A 21,018-nucleotide genomic window follows, 5' to 3' on the forward strand; every position below is an offset into this window, starting at 1 on the left:
TACTACTACTACTACTACTACTAATAATAATAATAATATTAATACTATTACTTCTACTACTACTACTACTACGACTACTACTACTACTAATAATAATAATAATAATACTATTACTTCTACTACTACTACTACTTATAATAATAATAATAATAATAATAATAATACTATTACTTCTACTAATAATAATAATAATAATAATACTGCTACTACTATTAATACTAATACTACAACTACTAATATTACTACTACAAATACTATTAATACTAATACTACAACTACTAATAATACAACTAATACTACTACTAATACTAATAATACTAATAATAATTACTAAATGTAGGTTTCTTGCATCCTTTCACTTCAATAGACATGAATGTATCATCAGAAGCCATGGGAATTCATTTTATTTTGCCTGTATATGTTTTTTACATTCAAAGTGCTGGCAGACACTGACTTACTTTTAATGAATCACAAAGACCACAGTTTCAACAAAAAATTGTAATCTTCTACTAGAGAAAAAAGCCATCTAACTGAATAGCCTTAGGGTGAGCACATTTTCATGTATTGCAGTATATAAATTGAAAATAAAAGTTAAAAAGACAGTAATAGTTTGTATTATTTAAAATGATAAATAGATAAATGAATGAATTTGATTTAAAATACAAAGAAACTTTTACTTTTCCATGTTATGATTTTTTTTTTACTTGAAAAAAGTAGTCAGGAATCAGGCATATGGTCGAGGCACGCAAGGATAATACACAGAGAGACTAAAATATATTATACAATATATATATATATATATATATATATCTTATATCTTTCTCATATATATATATATATATATATATATATATATATATATATATATATATATATATATATATATATATATATATATATAGTCTGTGTAATCAGTTCTTGAGCAGCTCTCAGCTTTGTGTGTGTAATCAAAAGAGAACTGGAACAGGTGTGTGTGTGTGTTTGTGTGTGTGTGTGTGGTGCATGACATATGGTGATGTGTTTTCCAGCGCTCTGTTTGGAATAGATCGCTGGTGATTGTGACAGGGATCTTGATCTTTCTTCCAACAACTTTTAACCTTGATAAGTTCAAAAATGTGACTTTTATTAACATTTTTAATAGTTTAAATTATATATTGTCTGAGTTGGTGTTGTATACTACGGCACAAAAACCTTGTAATAAACTGCCAGTACTTTTTCTGTAATTTTACATATTTATTTCTATATAATATTATTTCTTATACATTATATTCAGGATTTGACATTAACACCCGCCAATCCGCCAAATGCGTGTAGACTTCAGCTATGGCGGGTAAGACAGACACTCTCTCTAGCCACTTTGGCTGGATGAAAATAATTTTTAAATTGTAGTTTTCTTAAAAGCAGGGTTTAACAATAAGGATGGCCCAATATGCGAGTGAATGCAATCTTAAAATTGAGAAGCAACACGACGGATGATCACTCATGCTAACAGCTGATGTGATGCGCGCGACTTTTTAAAAGCAACTGTGCCTAGAAATGCAACTGATGTGATCGGTTCTCTTTCAAATAGACTAGACAAAAAGTTAGGCTTGTGCACTCAGAGTCTTGCTGCTTTATAAAGCTCCAGATTTATCTTTTTGTAAGCAGCACCAGTTGCTTTCGCTTTAACCAAGAATTCTTTGAACAGATTATTAACTGGCCTAACGTTATCCGTGTGCCTGTGATCCTTTTATTATCACACACGGTTTTTCACCTACTTTCTTTTGCCTTAATACGGTTTAATTATCATTTTTTACAATAACATTGCTTTAATGAGAGATTAACTCCCCATTTATGCATAGTTAACTGCTGATCTGGGACCTTTAGCCAGGACAGATTACTGTGCATAATTCTAGATACATGACAATAATTATTTTTTAAATGTCAATAGTTTTTTTATTTAATTATAATTTTTTTAAAGAAATGTTTTTTTAAATAAAAAGTATAGTGTACAGCTATATGTTGCTTGTTTTGACACATTTAAAATTTTTGGCTAAGAAATAATTATTTATTTATGCTTAGTGTTGTCAGAAATAAATTTGGTAAATCCTTCATTTTGAGCTCTGAAAAGTGATGTGAAATAAAAACGAATTGTAATACGACACTATGAAACTCATTTGCTCATGCACATTGAGCAAGCTTATACAAGACACACAATAAGTGAAATGAATGAGGAGGCATGTGAACATAACACTAAATGTAAATCAAGTAATTTTAGCATGTCAAAGTCATATTTATGCCTATAAAATATATTTTCCCAACAATAAAATTGTGGCTAGTGAAAATGCAGAGTGGCTAGTAATGCTGAAAAACTACTAGCCACCGTGGCTGGTGATCAAAAACGTTAATGTCAAGCCCTGATTATATTATTTCAAACAACTAAAATGTCTATAAAAGTCACCCTGTTAAACTGTACAGTTAAATTTTCAACATCAAAAATCAACAGAGCAGAGATCAACATCCCATAATGCAATTCACAACCGTAAATAAACTCAAAACATTTGTGAATCACAAAATACAGAAACTGCTAATTAACAGATATTTTTTACAGTGCGGTTATATTTACCGTGATGGACAACCCGTTTGAGACCAGCGATGATGGGCTCAGCTGCGATATTGTCTTTCTTCGCCACCTAGAAAAAACCCAAACAAACACAACAGAAAACAGTTATTCTTTTTCTCCATCTATAAAACACAAAAAGCCCATTTAAATCCAACCATTATCGAACACAGGTTCCCCATGTTCTCCGCTTATGCAACATTAAAAACTGGAGCACGCTGACATAAGCACCTTTTATTCAGGCTGATGGAGAAGCTCATTCAGGTCAGAGATGAAATATACTCACACATGCTCTCTGAGGATTCATTTGCTTGAACTAGGTGGCAATAAAAGAGCCCAAGGGAGCCACCAATACAGCAGATCCACATCGATTAACTATATAAAACCCCCAGGAACGGACAAGTCGCAGTCCGCATGACACCATTCGTCTCAGCACTAATAGCAGTAAGCCATAACGCTGTCACACGCAGGCGGAAGAGTTTAAGTCTACCGACGTGGGCTATTCTTTCAGCGCTTGACAATGGATAAACATAGGACACACCTGCGCTCCAGTTTCTGGCGTGAAGAATAGGCCTGTCGTATTAGTTAAGCGTGCGAAAATGTGTTATGTGTGAGTGTGCGAAGCATGTTGTGAATGAATGCGGCAAAAAAAGCTTATTTCATTTTCACGGATCATCAGGCTGACCTGTTAAGCCTGTTTTTCCTCCATATATTCATGTGGCATCCTTGAATGCTAAGGCTGTGAACCACAAATCTTCCTTTTCTGCTCGACTCATTAAGAAAAGCATGGAAATCGTGGCATTTTCAGCCTTGAAAAGAGCATTGGTCACAGATGAGAATGAAGGGGAAAGTAAAAATAAACAAATGTAGGAGACTAACAGGAGCACAATTGAGGATGTGCATGGTGTGATCTTAAGAACTCGTATTAAAACTTACAGTGCAACTTACAGATGGAGAAAATAAAGAATGCAGTTGCAATTGTGGACTAGGGAACAAGGCATTTGAATGTACTGCAAAAGCAAAGATGTTAAGTTTGTATGTTTGTTGAAACACATACCAGCCACCTTATTACAGTCGGTACAACTGCTTGTTAATGCAAATTTCTAATCTGCCAATAACATGGCCGAAACTCAATGCATTTGGGCATGTAGACATGGTCAAGACGATCTGCTGCAGTTCAAACCGAGCATCAGAATGGGGAAGAAAGGTGATTAAAGTGACTTTGAACGTTGCATGATTGTTAGTGCCAGACAGGCTGGTCTGAGTATTTCAGAAACTGCTGATCTACTGGGATTTTCATGCACAACCATCTATAGGGTTTACAGAGAAAACATCCAGAGAGCAGAAGTTCTGTGGGCACAAATGCCTTGAGGCTTAAATTTGCACAAAATTGGACAATCGCTGATTGGAAAAACTTTGCCTGGTCTGATGATTCTCGATTTCTGCTGTGACATTTGGATGGTAGGGACAAAATTTGGCATCAACACCATGAAAGCATGAATCCATCCTGCTTTCTATCAACAGTTCAGGGTGCTTGTGGTGGTGCAATGGGAATATTTTCTTGGCAAACTTTGGGCCCATTAATACCAATTGAGCATTGTGTCAACGCCACAGTTTACCTGAGTATTGTTGCTGACCATGTACATCACTTTATGACCACAGTGTACCCATTTTCTGATGGCTACTTGCAGCAGGATAACGCACCATGTCATAAAGTGCAAATCATCTCAGACTGGTTTCGTGAACATGACAATAAGTTTACTGTACTCAAATGGCCTCCAAGTCACCAGAACTCAATCCAATAGAGCACCTTTGGGATGTGGTGGAACAGGAGATTGGTATCATGGATGTGCAGCCAACAAATCTGCAGAAAGGGTAAAATTGACGCTATCATGTCAATATGGACCAAAATCTCTGAGGAATATTTCCAGTAACTTGTTGAATCTATGCTACGAAGGATTAAGGCAGTTCTGAAGGCAAAAGGTGGTCCAACCCAGTACTAGTAAGGTGTACCTAATAAAGTGGCCGGTGAGTGTATGTACTCTTTTACAATTTTTAAATTTAGGCTCAGTGAGCTTGTGTTTTAAGGAAATTGTTTTATTTGCATTAAAGGGATAGTTAATATACCAAAAAGTACCAGAAATACACATTTTACCCTCTATTTACCCTCAAGTGGTTTCAAACCTTTCAGACTTTTGTTTTTATGTTTAATACAAAAGAAGAACTATATATATATATATATATATATATATATATATATATATATATATATATATATATATATATGTATATATGAAAGGCAATGGTTACTTTCTTCAAAATGGGTGAGTAAATGATGACAGAATTTTCAGTTGTGGGTGAACTGCCTCTTTAAACTGATCAAAAGTGACAGTGAATACATTTACATTATAATGTTATGGAGGATTTATTTTTTTTTTTTATTAAGAAAGTTTCAATCCTTTCACCTTCAGTAGCGTACAGAAATATATTAAGCTTTAGGTGTTTAAGTGTGATAATAAAGAAGAAGAAGAAGTAGAAAAATCTTAAGCATCAAATCAGCAAATTGGTATGATTTATGGAGGATCATGTGACACTGAAGACTGGAGTAGCAATGCCAGAAAATGAGCTTTGCTCTTGCATTTTACATTTAAACTGCATTTTAAAATACACAAAATAGCAAATAATTATTTTTGAACTGTGGTACTTTATTTTATTTATTTTTTACTGTATTTGTATTCAAATAAATGCAGCCTTGGTGACGAAAAATATTTAAAACAATCAATAACCATAAATTTTAAATTCAAATACGTGTGTAAAATGTGCTATTTGAGACAGATCAACTCACCAGAGGGAATTAAAACAAAAATCACAAAAACCATTAATTTAATTTAATATTTAATATATTTAATATAATATAATATAATATAATAAAGTAATGTAAATAAATATATTATAATTAAAATATATATTAATATATTTTTTTATTATAATGTATTATTTTTATATATTATTAAATAATAATGGCGACACCGTGGCTCAGTGGTTACCACTGTCGCCTCACAGCAAGAAAGTTCCTGCTGGGTCAGTTGGCATTTCTGTGTGGAGTTTGCATGTTCTCCCCGTGTTGGCCTAGGTTTCCTCCGGGTGCTTCGGTTTCCCCCACAGTCCAAAGACATGCGCTATAGGTGAATTGAATAAACTAGTGTATGAGTGTGTGTGAATGATTGTGTATGGATGATTAATAAAGGGACTAAGCCGAACAGAAAATGAATGAGTGAATGAATATTATTATTAATTTTATATATTATTATATAATAATATAATATATTTTGACTATTATCAAAAATAGCTAATACCCTTAAATACACTCACTGGCTTTCCTTAGGGTTATTCCCTTCTTTTACTTGGGGTCAACACAGCGGTATGAACCACCAATTACCCTGGCATATGTTGCATGTGTTTACAGGCGGATGCCATTCCTGTCACAACCACTGTGCCATCTCTACCTAAATACAAGCTATAAAAATTCAATAAAACTCTAAACGTGACTCATTTCTAAAAACAAAAATGATAACTACAGACAGCATGTCAACCAGCCAAATCTTGCCCTCTTGGTTACTTGATTGGATGGTGTAAACGGTAATGAATTAACATATAAAAGTCACTCCAGCTACAGTTCTGAAGCAGTTTGAGTCTTTACATTTACATCTTCATTCCCCAAAGGCTTTCGTTATTCTCTTTGAAACTGAGTTTATTCTATTATGAAGCCAGACGGTTCTTGAGAGACAGAGAGATGGCTAGAGGGTAGCAGAAGATGTCGGCGCTTTTCTCTACCTGTTGCGAATGGTGAAAATAGGCCCTGAGGCTAAACAGACCCAAACCACGTTTATCTGATGTTTCCTAGCCTCTTCCTCTGTTTCTTTAAGAAGGAAGCATGAGCTCTAAAGCACAATTTCACAGGCTAGCAAACAAAAAAAGGAAAAATCAAAGAAGATCTTCACCTGAAAGAAGACAGCCATGGCAGCGATGATTCGTCTCTCCTTTATGGCGGTGCTCAGACTGTCAAAGTCATCCGAATTGTAGAAATAAATCTGCATCTAAGGGGGCAAAGAGATGGAAACAGTTTTTTTTACTCTAACGAAACAGCTCATGCTAATGTTCTGCTTTTTGACTCTCCTGTTTGGTAAACATGAGTGTATTGTGGTACAGTACTCTGTCAAAAATCCTCACCAATTGATATTCCTCTCATCATCTTGGCGCGCGCACAATAATGGCATATCTGTCATATTCTACTTCTCTCATCACTCCACATTTTGACATGCGAGACAACTAAGGATTATACGCTTTCTCTCTGAGGACGGATTTGGGAAGAAAGCGAACCTCAGAAGCAAATCCCCTCGGCGCGCCGCAATAAACAACATGTCTTTGTTGCCTTAAACATTGTCTTGGAACAAACGCACAAAGTGCCATGTGTCAAATAAATGCTAAATCTACTATTACAGAAAAACAGGGACGATGGCAGAGAGAGAGAGAGAGAGAGAGAGAGAGAGAGAGAGAGAGAGAAAGAGAGGAAAGCGGGATGAATGGCATGTCAAAGCTCGCGGCAGCTGAGCAATCGTGAAAGAGATCGTTGAAATGCAGGGAATAAGATTAAGCCTCTCTATGACAATCACGTTCCAATTGAGCTTATTCTCTGGCAGGCTCTCACGCGCCGACATTATTTGCCGGCCAATGTTGTTCTCTCTGCATTTCCTACTGTAGACATTCGCAGATTTCCCTGGTCATTTAATGGTGCATCTGAGAGAAACAGCACGCTCTCGTTTTGCTGGATCAGTCGTCTCAAATGAGGAAGCATGCAGTCCGTTTTGATATAGGTTGTGGATGAGAGAGGAGAAAACAGCGCTGAATGCATAAAATGAATAAATAAATATAATAAATAAATAAAACTAGCCATATAACTGTACATTTAGGATTGGAAAATGCATTTTTAAAAGAGATAAAAAAGCTCAAGCTTGGTGTCCCATCATACTTAAAATCTGCATTCACAAAATGTGTCCCAAACAACCGAAAAAAGAGGATTCAGTTTTATTATTCATTTAAAAGGTATTAAAAGGAAATTTTATTATTCATTTAAAAGGTTTTATCATTTTGTTATGTGCTAACAAGGTCCAGGCAGAACCTGCAAACTTTTTTGCAATTTCTGTGCAAAATTTTGTAAAAAAAAATGTAAAATAAAATAAAATAAAAAAGTATATTAGGGCTGCACAATATTGGAAAAATTTTACATTAATGATGTTTAACAGAACAAGGAAATTTTCACAGTATGTCTGATAATATTTTTTGTTCTGGAGAAATTCTTATTTGTTTTATTTTGGCTAGAATAAAAGCAGTTTTAATTTTTTTAAAAAACATTTTAAGGTCAAAATTATTAGCCCCTTTAAACTATATATTTTCTCGATAGTCTACAGAACAAGCCATAATTATACAATAACTTGCCTAACTACCCTAACTTGCCTAGTTAACCTAATTAACCTAGTTAAGCCTTTATATGTCACTTTAGGCTGTATAGAAGTGTCTTGAAAAATATCTAGTAAAATATTATTTACTGTCATCGTGGTAAAGATAAAATAAATCAGTTATTAGAAATGAGTTATTAAAACTATTATGATTAGAAATGTGTTGAAAAAATCTTCTCTCCATTAAACAGAAATTGGGGAAAAAATAAACAGAGGGGCTAATAATTCAGGGGCCTAATAAGTCTGACTTCAACTGTATATTGGAATATTATTTCATTAGATGACTTAAATAGCTCTATTTGCAATAGGGGAGTGAATTATAAATATATTGTTATGTAATAAACATAAACTACAAGTCCTAAATAAACACAATAGAGCAAATATTAAAGTGAAACCAACCGTGCTTTACAGTTTTCTGGAGAGAGCAGCAGTGTTCGGGTACAGAAATTGAAAAATCAAATGTAAAATAGCACTATATAGTCTTCATTATATAAATAATTGAATAAAACTAATTTTTATGAAACTTCTTTATGCGCTACTAAAATGCTTTAAACTCTCTTCAAATGCTCACTTAGCCACATGCAGATGACAAAATTTTACTCTATTATGGTTCATTTCTGCAGTGTCTCCACAAATCTCCTGTATTTTGACCTGTGGTTTCTGATCATCTATAATCCTAACTCAACATTACATGTCTTGCGATGTCACTGTTGCAGATGCACACATTGAGATATCGATGCTCAAATGATATATTGTGCCGCCGTACCTGGAGGCCAGCTGAATGAATTCACAAATTATTATGTTTAACTCCAGAGTCATAAAATTAGCTTGTTTTCGATAAATAGTGGAGTGTTCCTTTAAATATTGATTTACTCTACAGTTGAAGTCAGAATTATAAGCCCCCCTTTGATTTTGATTTTTACCCTAACCTGCCTAGTTATCCTAACTGACCTAGTTAAGCCTTTAAATGTCACTTTAGGCTGTATAGAATTGTCTTGAAAAATATCGAGTAAAATATTATGTGCTGTCATCATAGCAAAGACAAAAGTAATCAGTTATTAGAAATGAGTTATTAAATCTTTTATGTTTAGAAATGGTTTGAAAAATAATCTTTTCATTAAACAGAAATTGGGGGAGAAGGGTCGCTAATAATTCAGGAGGGCTAATAATTCTGATATATACAGTTATTTTCCTCCCTGTAAATAAGGAACGGGAAATTAATACAATAGAATAAATATAAATAAACAAACTGTGCTTTAAGCATCTTCACTGTAAGAAAAAACCTTTCATTATAGCTACAAAAGTCCTTCAGTCAAGAGCAGTGAGTGATTTTCTCCTTTTGTTGTTTGATTAATAATGATAAAAACAGTCAGCAGCAGGAATATAGCGCGCTGTCACTTTAAGAGCAGAGCAGTTCTGTTTAATGCTTTCTCTTTCACATGTCTTTTGATTCTCAACTCGTTTGTTCATTACACAAATGAGGGTTAATATGAATAATCACTGAACACCGCGTTTTGACACTTATTTGACCATTAAAGCGCTCACATTAAGATGACATTAGATGTGTGTGCTCTGCTCGTCTCTGAGGCTGAGCACGCACACACACAATAGCATGCGATCTCATTCGTGCTTTTAAAAATATGAATGCTTCGAATGTACATCAATGAACAATGCACATCATGTGATGCAAAAGTTACATTACAGTACATGCTTTTAGTCATTTTCAGGTGAAACAGAGCAACAAATGTGTACAACTGGAAAGGGGGCGGTATATGATGCAATAATCTTTTATCTCGAATAATGTTTTTTCATAATCGTTAGAAGCCAAAATCAAAATCGAAACCAAATTTTCGATTAATTGCGCAGCCCTACATCAAGGTTTTGAGAAACAGCAAATATATATTGTGTGTATAAGATCCATATTATTAGATTAGTATTTTAATACTGTACATGTGGCAGACATGAAACAAAAAACACCTTGTTTAATAAAAAAAACCCTGATTATTCAGACTCTTATTTCATTTATCAAGCTTCATGAGGTTAAAGGGACAGAAGAAGTGTATACCAAAGTTTAATACTTAGAGGTCAAGAGTTCACTTCAATACTAACGCTGATGCTTGCTTTGGCAAGCCACACTAATAAAAGTGTCAAAAAGGGCACAAAAATAAATAAAATTAACATGATTGCTGTGGTGGTTTAATTCACTGCGCTAGATTTAAGCCAGAGGTCAACAGAAGTCGCACAGAGATAATTGGATGCATCTCTTGCAGTGTCTGGCTTCAGTGTGTTTGGGTTTTAAATCGCTAGATAATGCTGAGCAGCTCTCCAGCGGCGTACGGATACACATCAATTGTATTCCTGTGTAAAATGGGATTTATGGAGCGCAGTCGATTGGCCTAATGAGAAAGTGCTGCCAGAGAGGTGGAGTCGGCCCGGGTCACCTGACCTCTGTGCCAGCTAATTTCCAACAAACTTAGACTGATGAATATAAATGCCTTCGCCTTTCCATCCTCTAAACTGTTGTTGTGTAGACACTGTATTGACAGAAAAAGAAATACTGCTAGATTATGGAGGAGCGCCAGAAGAGCTTTGGCCCAAAACTCTGTATTTGTTTCTACTCTGACCTTCCAACACTGAAATGGAATAAAATAAAGGGGCTATTTCTGTAACAGCTAACGGTACGTCCTTGGGAAGGCAAAAGACATCCGGAGAGAACCCAAAAACTAACCCCTAAACAAAGTAATTAAGAGCAGACAATGTCGGAAGGGGTGAACAATGAATTAATCCGCTAATAAAGAGAAGAAAGAAGAAAGTTAAAGTCTTTAATGAAAACCAATCAGTCTCCTTCAGGCCTGTAGTCTTTAATGGCGTCCATTTATTGTGTCTTCGCAGGGGGAAATATATTCCTCATTTATCACTAAACCTCATTAGCCAATTAGCTTCCTCCAAGAGTTTATGGTGACCGAAGCTAATGGACAGCACAAACACGTTTAGTTAATGAATCAGAATGGGACATAAACAAAGAGGCCAAGCAAACAGAGTACACTGGACTTCACGTGTTCATGTTTATAATGAGCGATTGTGTAACGATGGTGCAGTTGGGTGCAGTGGTGCAGTCAGGGTGAATTCTCCGGACATACACCAATGTCTCAGAAAAGAGAAATGAATGCAGCGTATACAGTGTTTCTTTTCCTGCAGGTAACTAGGTCTAGTGTGGCTTTTGTTCTGGAATGTGCATGCAGGGCTTTTCAAGGCCAACTGGAAAAGGTGTTGAACAATCAAGATCTAAATAATATTGGCAAGGCAAAAAGAGATGCTTTTTTTGCACCAGAAGGTTGTTGAAAACAAGTAAGGCTGAAAATAAAATTGAAAATAAAGCAACTTTATTTAAAAAGTAGGGCTTTTCAGCACCGTTAACTGGCTTACCATGGAGCTTAACATTTTTTTTCCTCAAATTTAATTTATTTATTATTCTTAAAAATTTAATTTAATTTAATTTAATGGGTTGCCAACTTTGGTACAGTATCCGATCGCAGTGGCTGACCAAAACCCGGTCTATAGTACGGTTTCTAACACGACAGTACAGATAGTAACCCGGTTCTCTTCTGTGATAATTCAACAAACACACATCGGCCCCTCCCCGCCGGGTTTCCCCTGAATTATGGAGACTAATGTTGGCAGGTTTTGTTTATTTATTTATTTGTTTGTTTGTTTATTGATTATTCTTATTCTTACTCTTATTATTTTAAAAATAGCAAGGCAAGCTTATTAGAATAGCACATTTCATAAATGCTTTATATAAAAAGGGTTAACATAATCATAAAATAATCACCTAATATGTATACGAAATAAAATCAACAGAAGATAAATGTGATTAAAATATAATTAAAAGTATATTTAAAAGAGTCTGAGTTAAAAAACTTAAAAAGAAAAAGATGCATAAATGGCAATCCTTTACAATGAAAATTCTAGTTTAATCTTGATACTATGTCCACTGGAGCACAGCAAATCTGAACAAAATAAAATAAAACATTTATTTAAATAAAATAAAATAAAATAAAATAAAATAAAATAAAATAAAATAAAATAAAATAAAATAAAATAAAATAAAATAAAATAAAATAAAATAAAATAAAATTTAAATTAAATTAAATTAAAATAAAAAAATTTAAAATAAAATGAAATAAAAAAGTCATTAAATTAAATTAAAAATTATAATAAATAAATAAATGTATAAAATATAACAATACAATAAAAATATAAAATAAAATAAAACAATATAAGATAAAATAAAATAAAACCTAATTAAAATAAAACTAACTAATATAAAATAAAATAAAACAATATAAAATAAAATAAAATAAAACTAAATTAAAATAAAACAAAATAAAATAAGACTTTTGATTATGTTTAATTAACTTTTTATGCTGTTTATTTTTATCAGTACTTTATGTAATTGATCTCTTTTATTTGTGACTAGATCAAATAAGTGTAATCTTAATCATGTATTATAGCAGGTCTAAGGTATAATCCCCACAGTAACTGAAACAATACTAAAAAATTCATAGTATTTCAGCCAACTTTGGTGGACCAAGAGGAACTATTTTAAAAAAGGCCAAAACTCAAATAGTTTTAAAATGCTGAACATCACCCTGAGGCGAGAAGAATCCTAAATATCCTTGCTTTTCGGCGAAATGTAGCGACCGCACCACCAAGTCAATAAAACTCATCGATCCCAGTTTCATTGAGAGGTTCTTCAATTAGTGCAGATTAGTGCACCGCTTTCAACCTACTCAAGTCAAGGTGGAATCCTTGAACTTTACTGAAGAAGCTCATTTCGTAATGTTATCCTCCTGGTCTAAAATCCATTTCGACTAAGATTTCTTTTTCAGATGTGAAAGCGAGTGGTTAAGGGTCTATTCACTAGGACTGTGTGTATGTGTGTGTGTGTTTAAAGAAACAATGGATTCCTTTAGACTTTCTGGGACTGAGCACAAACACTTTTTCTTTGTTGATGACAGATTTGAGCTTTTATTAAGGCTTCCTGAGCCACACTGCTGGCACTAATGTACTCTGAAACTTGCGCAGAAGATGGAAAGTAGAAGTGAAGTCGGCTTTGGAGTGCTGTTAATACATTTAGCATTGAAAAGGGCATGACATGGTTCTCTTTTTTATTATTTCGATGCTTTTTAAGGTCAAATCCACACAAATAAATGTAAATAATAATGTAAATAGCCATGGAAAATTTTAACTATTTTCTAAAATGTGGAGGGTTCAGAAAAATTGGAAATATTGAGGAAATCCATGCTATCTATTTGTAACTTTTAGATTTAGTGGAAAATGCTGGGTTCCACACAATCGATTTGTGTTGTAACAACATGAACGTATTAAGCTAACTTATTAGTTTTTACAAATTTAAGTCAATTGAACATAAAAACAATTACGTTGCCCACAAAAAACTTCAAGAATTGAATCGTTTAAGCTTAACTTAAATAAGTAGTTTAAATAAACAGCAAATGTCATTTTTTGAGTGTAATTTGTATAAATCCATATAATTTAGTATGATTTGCTCATCCCCCAATGATGGTTGGGTTTAGGGGTGGGGTTTGCTGCCACGCCTCCTTTTAAAAATTGTACATTTTCATACAACTAAACTTGAATCCATACGAATTAGCCACTGACAAAACAAAACTCGTGAGATCAGGCAGAAAAATCACCTTTGAATTTGTTCAAATTAGGTTCTTTGCGATGCATAATCAAACATTTTGTAGAAATGTACAATTTACAGTAGAAAATTTGCTAAGGACCATGATCTTTACTTAACATTCTAACAATGTTTGGCATTGAATAAAAGTCAAAACTAGGGCTAGTAAATTAATCGAAAAGTAATCGAAATTGATATTCTGAACCAATAATCGATCTAGTTTTTCCAGGTCATTTTTTCAATGACTTTCTGTGCCATGTGTGGAGTCGTGTGACCCCGCTTTGTAAAGGCTGATTTAAACTTCAGCATCGAGCGTGTGCGTATGGTCCGGCGCAGCCTTCGCGTGATCGCACCTCTCAAAAAAATTCAACTACACATCGAAACGAAGCGTAGCGAATCACTGTGATTAGTTGGTTTGGTAGCGGTGACGAATGTGGACGAGCAGTGCTGAGAGCCACGAGCCCAATGGAGCGAGTGTTTACAAGTGTCGAATCCCATTAAGGAGCTCCAGATGGAGACTTTTATTTTGCGGATCATTCCGCTGTGGCGACCCAGGATTAATAAAGGGACTAAGCCGAAAAGAAAATTAATGAATGACTGAATGACTAAAATGTGGTCATAAACGAATATTTTCTTAATTCAAATAAGTAGCAGCTTGGACCCGGAAACAGTATTTCATACGTCACCGATACGTCACGACTTAACAAGTGGATAGAAGCAAGAAACTCATAAAGGTCTGAAACAAGTAAAGGTTAAGTAAATAATGGCAGTATTTTCATTTTTAGGTGAACTATCCCTTTATCTTTCATTCATAAACACACTGCATTATAAGATATGTGACTTACTTCTACTGGAAACTTCTTTCCATTGATGCTGTGCTCAGAACCAGCCGAACCATTGGTGCTGCCCCAGTGAAACTCCACCTTTTCGGCCTTGAAGCGTCCAGGAAGGCCTGCTCCTCTCACAAAGTAATCATTCTTCAGAACAATAGAAACTGAAATGAAATAAAGCAAGATGAGGAGAGGGAGTTAAATACTCATAAAAATAAATACAGCTTTTATTTTAAATGCAATGAGCCGTAGTCTGTAAAACTAAGACTACCAAGTATATGTACAGTTGAAGTCAAAATTATTAGCCCGCCTGTTTTTACTTTTTGTCAAATATTTTTCAAATAATGTTTAACATAGAAATGATTTTTTTACAGTATTACCTATAATATTTTTTCTTCTGGAATAAGTCATATTTGCTTTATTTTGGCTAGAATGAAAGCAGCTTTTAATTTTTATAAAACCATTTTAAAGTCAATATTATTAGCCCCCATAAGCAATATTTTTTCTCTACAGAACAACCCATCATTATATAATGACTTGCCTAATTACTTTAACTTGCCTGATCAACCTAATTAAGCCTTTAAATGTCACTTTAAGCTGAATATTAGTATCCTGAAAAATATCTAGTCAAATAGTATGTACTGTCATAATGGCAAAGATGAAAGAAATCGGTTATTAGAAATTAATAATTAAAACTACTATGCTTAGAAATGTGTTATTCTTTCCATTAGGCAGGAATTACGGAACAATATACAATATAATTCTGACTTCAACAGTATATACTGTATATATCCGCTCTTCTTCTGACTGTAAAAAGCTCAAAGGGAATTTAGTCTTTTTTTTATGTTGACAAAGGACCTTTAAAACAAATAATGATGCAGAAGAAACTGAGTCTGCACTCTGTAGGCCAGAGCGAACACATCAAAATGAGCTCCATAGGCCCTCCTGGCACAGAGCGTCACATTATACTGCATTAAGAGTCGACCTCTTGACTCTCAGAAGCCTGGATTGGTAAACAAATTGAAATATCTTTCATTTCCTCTGCTGTGCAGACTCTACAGAGACTGGATAACTACTTCATACACTTGGTTTGCAGTGGCCAATTAATGGACAAATGGACCTGGACAAAACCAACGATGTTTTCAAACATCCTGGAGATCTCAATCCATTTACCTGTAAGTGAAGATATATAAAGTCAAACACTAGCTTCCCTAATGCATTGGTGAACTCATCTGTTAATATATTCAAACATTAACTAACAGGGGGGTCACAGTACACACACTGTAAAAAATGCAGGGTTCCACACAATTTGTTCATGTTGTCCCAAGACAAATCGATTAAGTTAACTTAACACTTTTAACAAATTTATGTGCATTGAACATAAAAAAATTAAGTTGTCTGAAAGAAATCTCAAGAATTGTGTTGTTTCAGCTCATTTTAAATAAGTAGTTTGAACAAGTAAATAAATATTTTTTGAGTGTAGATTCATACCAAAAATAAACTGTATAAGTCTTCTAGTTCATTCATTCATTCATTCATTCATTCATTTCTTTTCAGCTTAGTCCCTTTATTAATCCGGGGTCGCCACAGCGGAATGAACCGCCAACTTATCCAGCACATGTTTTACACAACGGATTCCCTTCAAGCTGCAACCCATCTCTGGGAAACATCCATACACACTCATTCACACACACCACGGACAATTTTAGCTTACCCAATTCACCTGTACTGCAGGTCTTTGGACTGTGGGGGAAACCGGAGCACCCAGAGGAAACCCACACGAACGCAGGGAGAACATGCAAACTCCAAACAGAAGCGCTAACTGACCCAGCTGAGCCAGTGACCTTCTTGCTGTGAGGCGACAGCACTACCTACTGCGCCACTGCGTATTATTTTTCTAATATTTCCCAAGTGATAGTTAAGAGCAGGGAAATGTTAATTTTTTTAAATAATATTTGTTTTTATTCTGGAGAAAGTTATTTCTTTAACTTTGACTGGAATAAAAGCAGTTTTTATTTTTTTTTCTAATTTAATAGCTCCTTTATATTTTTTTATTCTTTAATTGGCTACAAACAAATCACTGTTGCCTAATTAACATAACCTGCCTAGTTAAATTGAAATGGCCTTTAAATGGCACTTTAAGCTTAATACTATCTTTCACAGAAGCAAATAATTTTATATATCATATATGCCACAGCCATATCACTTTGCAGCCCAAGACCGGTTACTCACTGAAGCTAAGCAGGACTGAGCCTGGTCAGTACCTGGATGGAAAAACAAATGAGAAAACTAGGTTGCTGTTAAAAGTAGTGTTACTGAGGCCAGCAGGGGGCACTCAACCTGAAATCTCTGTATGAGTCCTAATGCCCCATTAAAGTGAAGGGACACTATACTGCCAGGGAGCCCCATCTTTGTTTAACATCGGATGAGATGTTAAACTGAGGTCCTGACTCTCTGTGGTCAATAAAAATCCCATGATACTTCTCGTAAAGTGTAGGGTTGTAAGCCCGGTGTCCAGATTCTCTTCATCGGCTCTTACCCATCATGGCCTCCCAATCATCCTCATCCACCGAATTGGCTCTATCACTGTCTCTCCACTCCACCCATAGCTGGTGTGTGGTCAGCGCACTAGCACCGTTGTCTTGGCTGCTATCGCATCATCCAAGTGGATGCTGCACACCGGTGGTGGTGTGGAGAGACCCCCCACCCCATAGGCCTGCACGATTAATCGATTTTAAACCGCAAGTTTTCTCCACTGCGTCTACTGCAAATCAGCTGTGATAACTGCGCATTATAGACTGTAACTGCGGCCGTTTATCTGTATCCGTGTCACTCATCAGTAAATAAGGCCGCGCAGAGCCGCGATGACCATTAGAGCCAATTGCAGTCCTTTCTGTTGAGTGCGGAAACACAATGACCAATCACAGGTGTTTAAGAACTCGCTCGACAACACCAAAAAAGGAAGCGGGATAATATTTTTCTTAGTTTTATTAGTTTATTTGCTATAAATGCACATGAGTTTTGTTTGATACGTTCAAAACTAGTGTTTTCTTTCAGTACAGTACATTTATCTGACTGCTTGTATTAAAAGACAAAATTGTATTACAAATAATATATAAATATAAATGTATTTATACATTTTACATTTAAATATAAGAATTCCTGAGCTGTGAAGCAGCACAAGGAAAACATGTCAATGGAAGGCATGTATGAAAAGCATTGCCAATGCACTGTGAATGTTATGAAATCAATATGAACATTGTAACACAATCTAAATGTAAAGGTTTTATTTATCTATATATAAGATTTTATATATAATTTTTTTGTTATTTTTTATTAGATTTTTTGATTTTCGAACAGAAATATCATACATAAACATTCCTTAACAAATTTAAAATACTGCAGTTATTTTCTTAAATAGTCATGACAACTGACAACTTTGCAAAAAATGGTTTCAAAATAAACAGTACGGTAGCATAATGTGGCGTACTTTGAGATCATGCTTGGTCTCTCTTTGAGGCTATTAAAACCACCACATCAAACCTGCAAATTCTATGAAATTATCGTGAATCGCATTTTAAATCGCAATTTTGATCAGATAAATCAGAATTAGATTTTTTCTTCAAATCGTGCAGCCCTACCCCCTCATGACTGTGAAGCACTTTTGGTGTATGGCCATACACAAATGCATTATAGAAATACACATTACATTACATATTATTTTATATATATAAAATAGGTGGGTAGCACAATCGCGTCACAGCAAGAAGGTCGCTGGTTCGGACCTCGGCTGGGTCAGTTGGCATTTCTGTGTGGAGTTTGCATGTTCTCCCCATGTTCGCGTGGGTTTCCTCCGGGTGCTCTGGTTTCCCTCACAAGTCCAAAGACATGTGGTATAGGTGAATTGGGTAGGCTAAATTGTTCGCAGTTTGCAGTATGTGTGTGAATGAGAGTGTATGGATGTTTCCCAGTGATGTTTTGCGGGTGGAAGGGCATCTGCTGCGTAAAACATGTGCTGGATAAGTTGGTAGTTCATTCCGCTGTGGCGACCCGGATCAATAAAGGGACTCGAAAGTCGATAAGAAAATGAATGAATGAACTACATATATATATATATATATATATATATATATATATATATATATATATATATATATATAAATATATAATTTTATCTTTATTTTGACAGATCAATATTTATACCTAAACCCCCAAAATCAGCCTTCCAGTCTTTTCGGTGTCAGTTGTATTCATTCATTAATTCATTTTCTTTTCGGCTTAGTCCCTTTATTAATCAGGTGGAATGAACCACCGTATCAGTTGTATATTAAAAGGTTATTAAAAGGTTAAAAGGTTGTTATTATAATTATTACAAATTATATTAATTCTAAAAGTTTTCACTTCAAACTACTATTATATGACTACTTTCACTGGTTTTCATTACATGAAAATCTTAATCACGTCACACCATGTTAAAGTAATCAAAACATTCATAGCTCTGCCATATACTCCATCTACTGTAAATGACAAGGCCAAGGCCATTTTTCTGTCCTTTGCTGAGTATAATCAACTATAAACCGCTGAAGGACATGTTGCATCACAAAAGCTCTCGTGTGGAGTTCTCTATCTTTAATCCGTAAGTAAACTTAAGCGTTGGAGAGAGAACAAACAAACTGATTCAGGAGGATATGAGGAATATTTGTGGAGAGTCGGAATCTTTGGTGAATACACACGCGTCGCTGTATGCACACACACTGGGCTAAAGACTTGCGGTACTCAGGAGACACTCGTGATGCTGGGGTTTTAAAAGGATCTAATGCACTGCTCTGTAAACAGCAGAAAAAGCGTCTATGGTAATTATGCCACAACGTGTTGATGGTCCTGGGGAGTGTTTCCAAAATCCTCCTCAGGAGTAAATATAGCGCTCTGGAGTGTGCCATTCTCGAAATCATTCCTAATTACAACCATCATAAAGCAACATTTGAATGGGCAAAGTGTACTGTAGTACCAGCCATCCTTTGATAGTTTCAAAAATGGGTTATTTTCTTACCATTTAGTGAAAAAAAAAAATGGAAAAATTTAGACTATTGTAAATTTAAAACCACTTAGCATTGTTATGGCAGTGGGGAGCATTTAACAAAACTATTTAAATCTTGAACATCGTAAAAAATTGCTGGGATCCACACAATTTGTTCATGTTGTCCCAACACAAATTCATTAAATCATTTTTAATTGTTTATAATTTAGGTAAATTGAACATAAAATAGTTACACTACCAGACAAAAATCTTGTCACCAATCCCAGTTGTAAAAGCAAATAATAACTTCCAGTTGATAATTTGGAAAAGTGGCAGAAGGTAGATTTTTCAGACTGCATCCCAATCATCACAAATACTGCAGAAGGCCTATTGGAACCCACATGCACCCAAGATTCTCACAGAAATCAAGTGTGGAACAATCATGATTTCAGGTTAAATTCAGAATGGGGGGTGTGATATGCAGAGTGGATGGCAACATCAACAGCCTGACGTATCAAGACATTTGTGCTGCCCTTTACATTACAAACCACAGGAGAGGGCAAATTCTTCAGCAGGATAGCGCTCCTTATAATACTTCATCCTCCACATCAAAAGAAAGGTCACGGTGCTCCAGGATTGACCTGCCCATTCAACAGATATGAACATTATTGAGCATGTCTGGGGTAAAATGAAGAAGGAGGCATTGTAGATGAATCCAAAGACTCTTGATGAACTCTGGGAGTCCTGCAAGAACGCTTTCTTTGCCATTCCAGATGACTTTATTAATAAGTTGTTTGAGTCTGAGATGTATGGATTGCAGAGATGTATGGATTGCAGAGATGTATGGATGCAGTCCTCCAAGCTCATGGGAGTCATACACAATATTAATTCTTTTTCCACTGCAGCATGACTTTATATTCTATACTGTACATTATTTCTGTTAAGCGACAAGACTTTTGTCTAAGCAAAGTCAGACTTACTGTCCTAATTAAATAATTAAAAATCCATGCATGATCATGTTTTAGTTTAGTAAAATAAGTGTAATCTAGAGGCCTTTGCTTTTCATATAAGCCACTTCTGATAACAAATGATCAACTAGAAGTCAAGTTATTATTTGTTGTTCGTAAAACTTGGATAGGCAACAAGATTTTTGTCAGGTAGTGCAAGTTGTCAAAAAATTAACATGTTTATTCAGCTAATTTTAAATAATTCGTTTTTGAAGTAAAGTTTTAAATTTAGTCAAATAGGCAGACGGGTGAAGTTGTTATGATGTTGCTACGAGATGCAAAATGGTTGCTAGGAGGATGATTTTTGTTGCTAGGGTACTTGTGAAGACATCTAAAGCAGAAAAT

The 21,018-nt window shown here is 34.8% G+C and overlaps 1 protein-coding gene across 1 annotated transcript in view; it reads right to left on the reverse strand.

Annotated features, from left to right (window-relative positions):
- ca16b (carbonic anhydrase XVI b) overlaps positions 1–21,018 on the reverse strand; it is a 222,071-nt gene that overhangs the window by 93,304 nt on the left and 107,749 nt on the right. The window contains exons 4-6 of the mRNA XM_056460409.1: positions 14,665–14,813; positions 6,601–6,696; positions 2,606–2,672 (exon numbers count right to left, since the gene is read on the reverse strand). Of these exons, the coding sequence (XP_056316384.1) occupies positions 2,606–2,672; positions 6,601–6,696; positions 14,665–14,813 (312 nt within the window). The remainder of the gene's footprint in view (positions 1–2,605; positions 2,673–6,600; positions 6,697–14,664; positions 14,814–21,018) is intronic.

This window comes from Danio aesculapii, chromosome 6 (assembly GCF_903798145.1).
Source record: "Danio aesculapii chromosome 6, fDanAes4.1, whole genome shotgun sequence".
In the NCBI taxonomy this organism is placed as follows: Eukaryota; Metazoa; Chordata; class Actinopteri; order Cypriniformes; family Danionidae; genus Danio; species Danio aesculapii.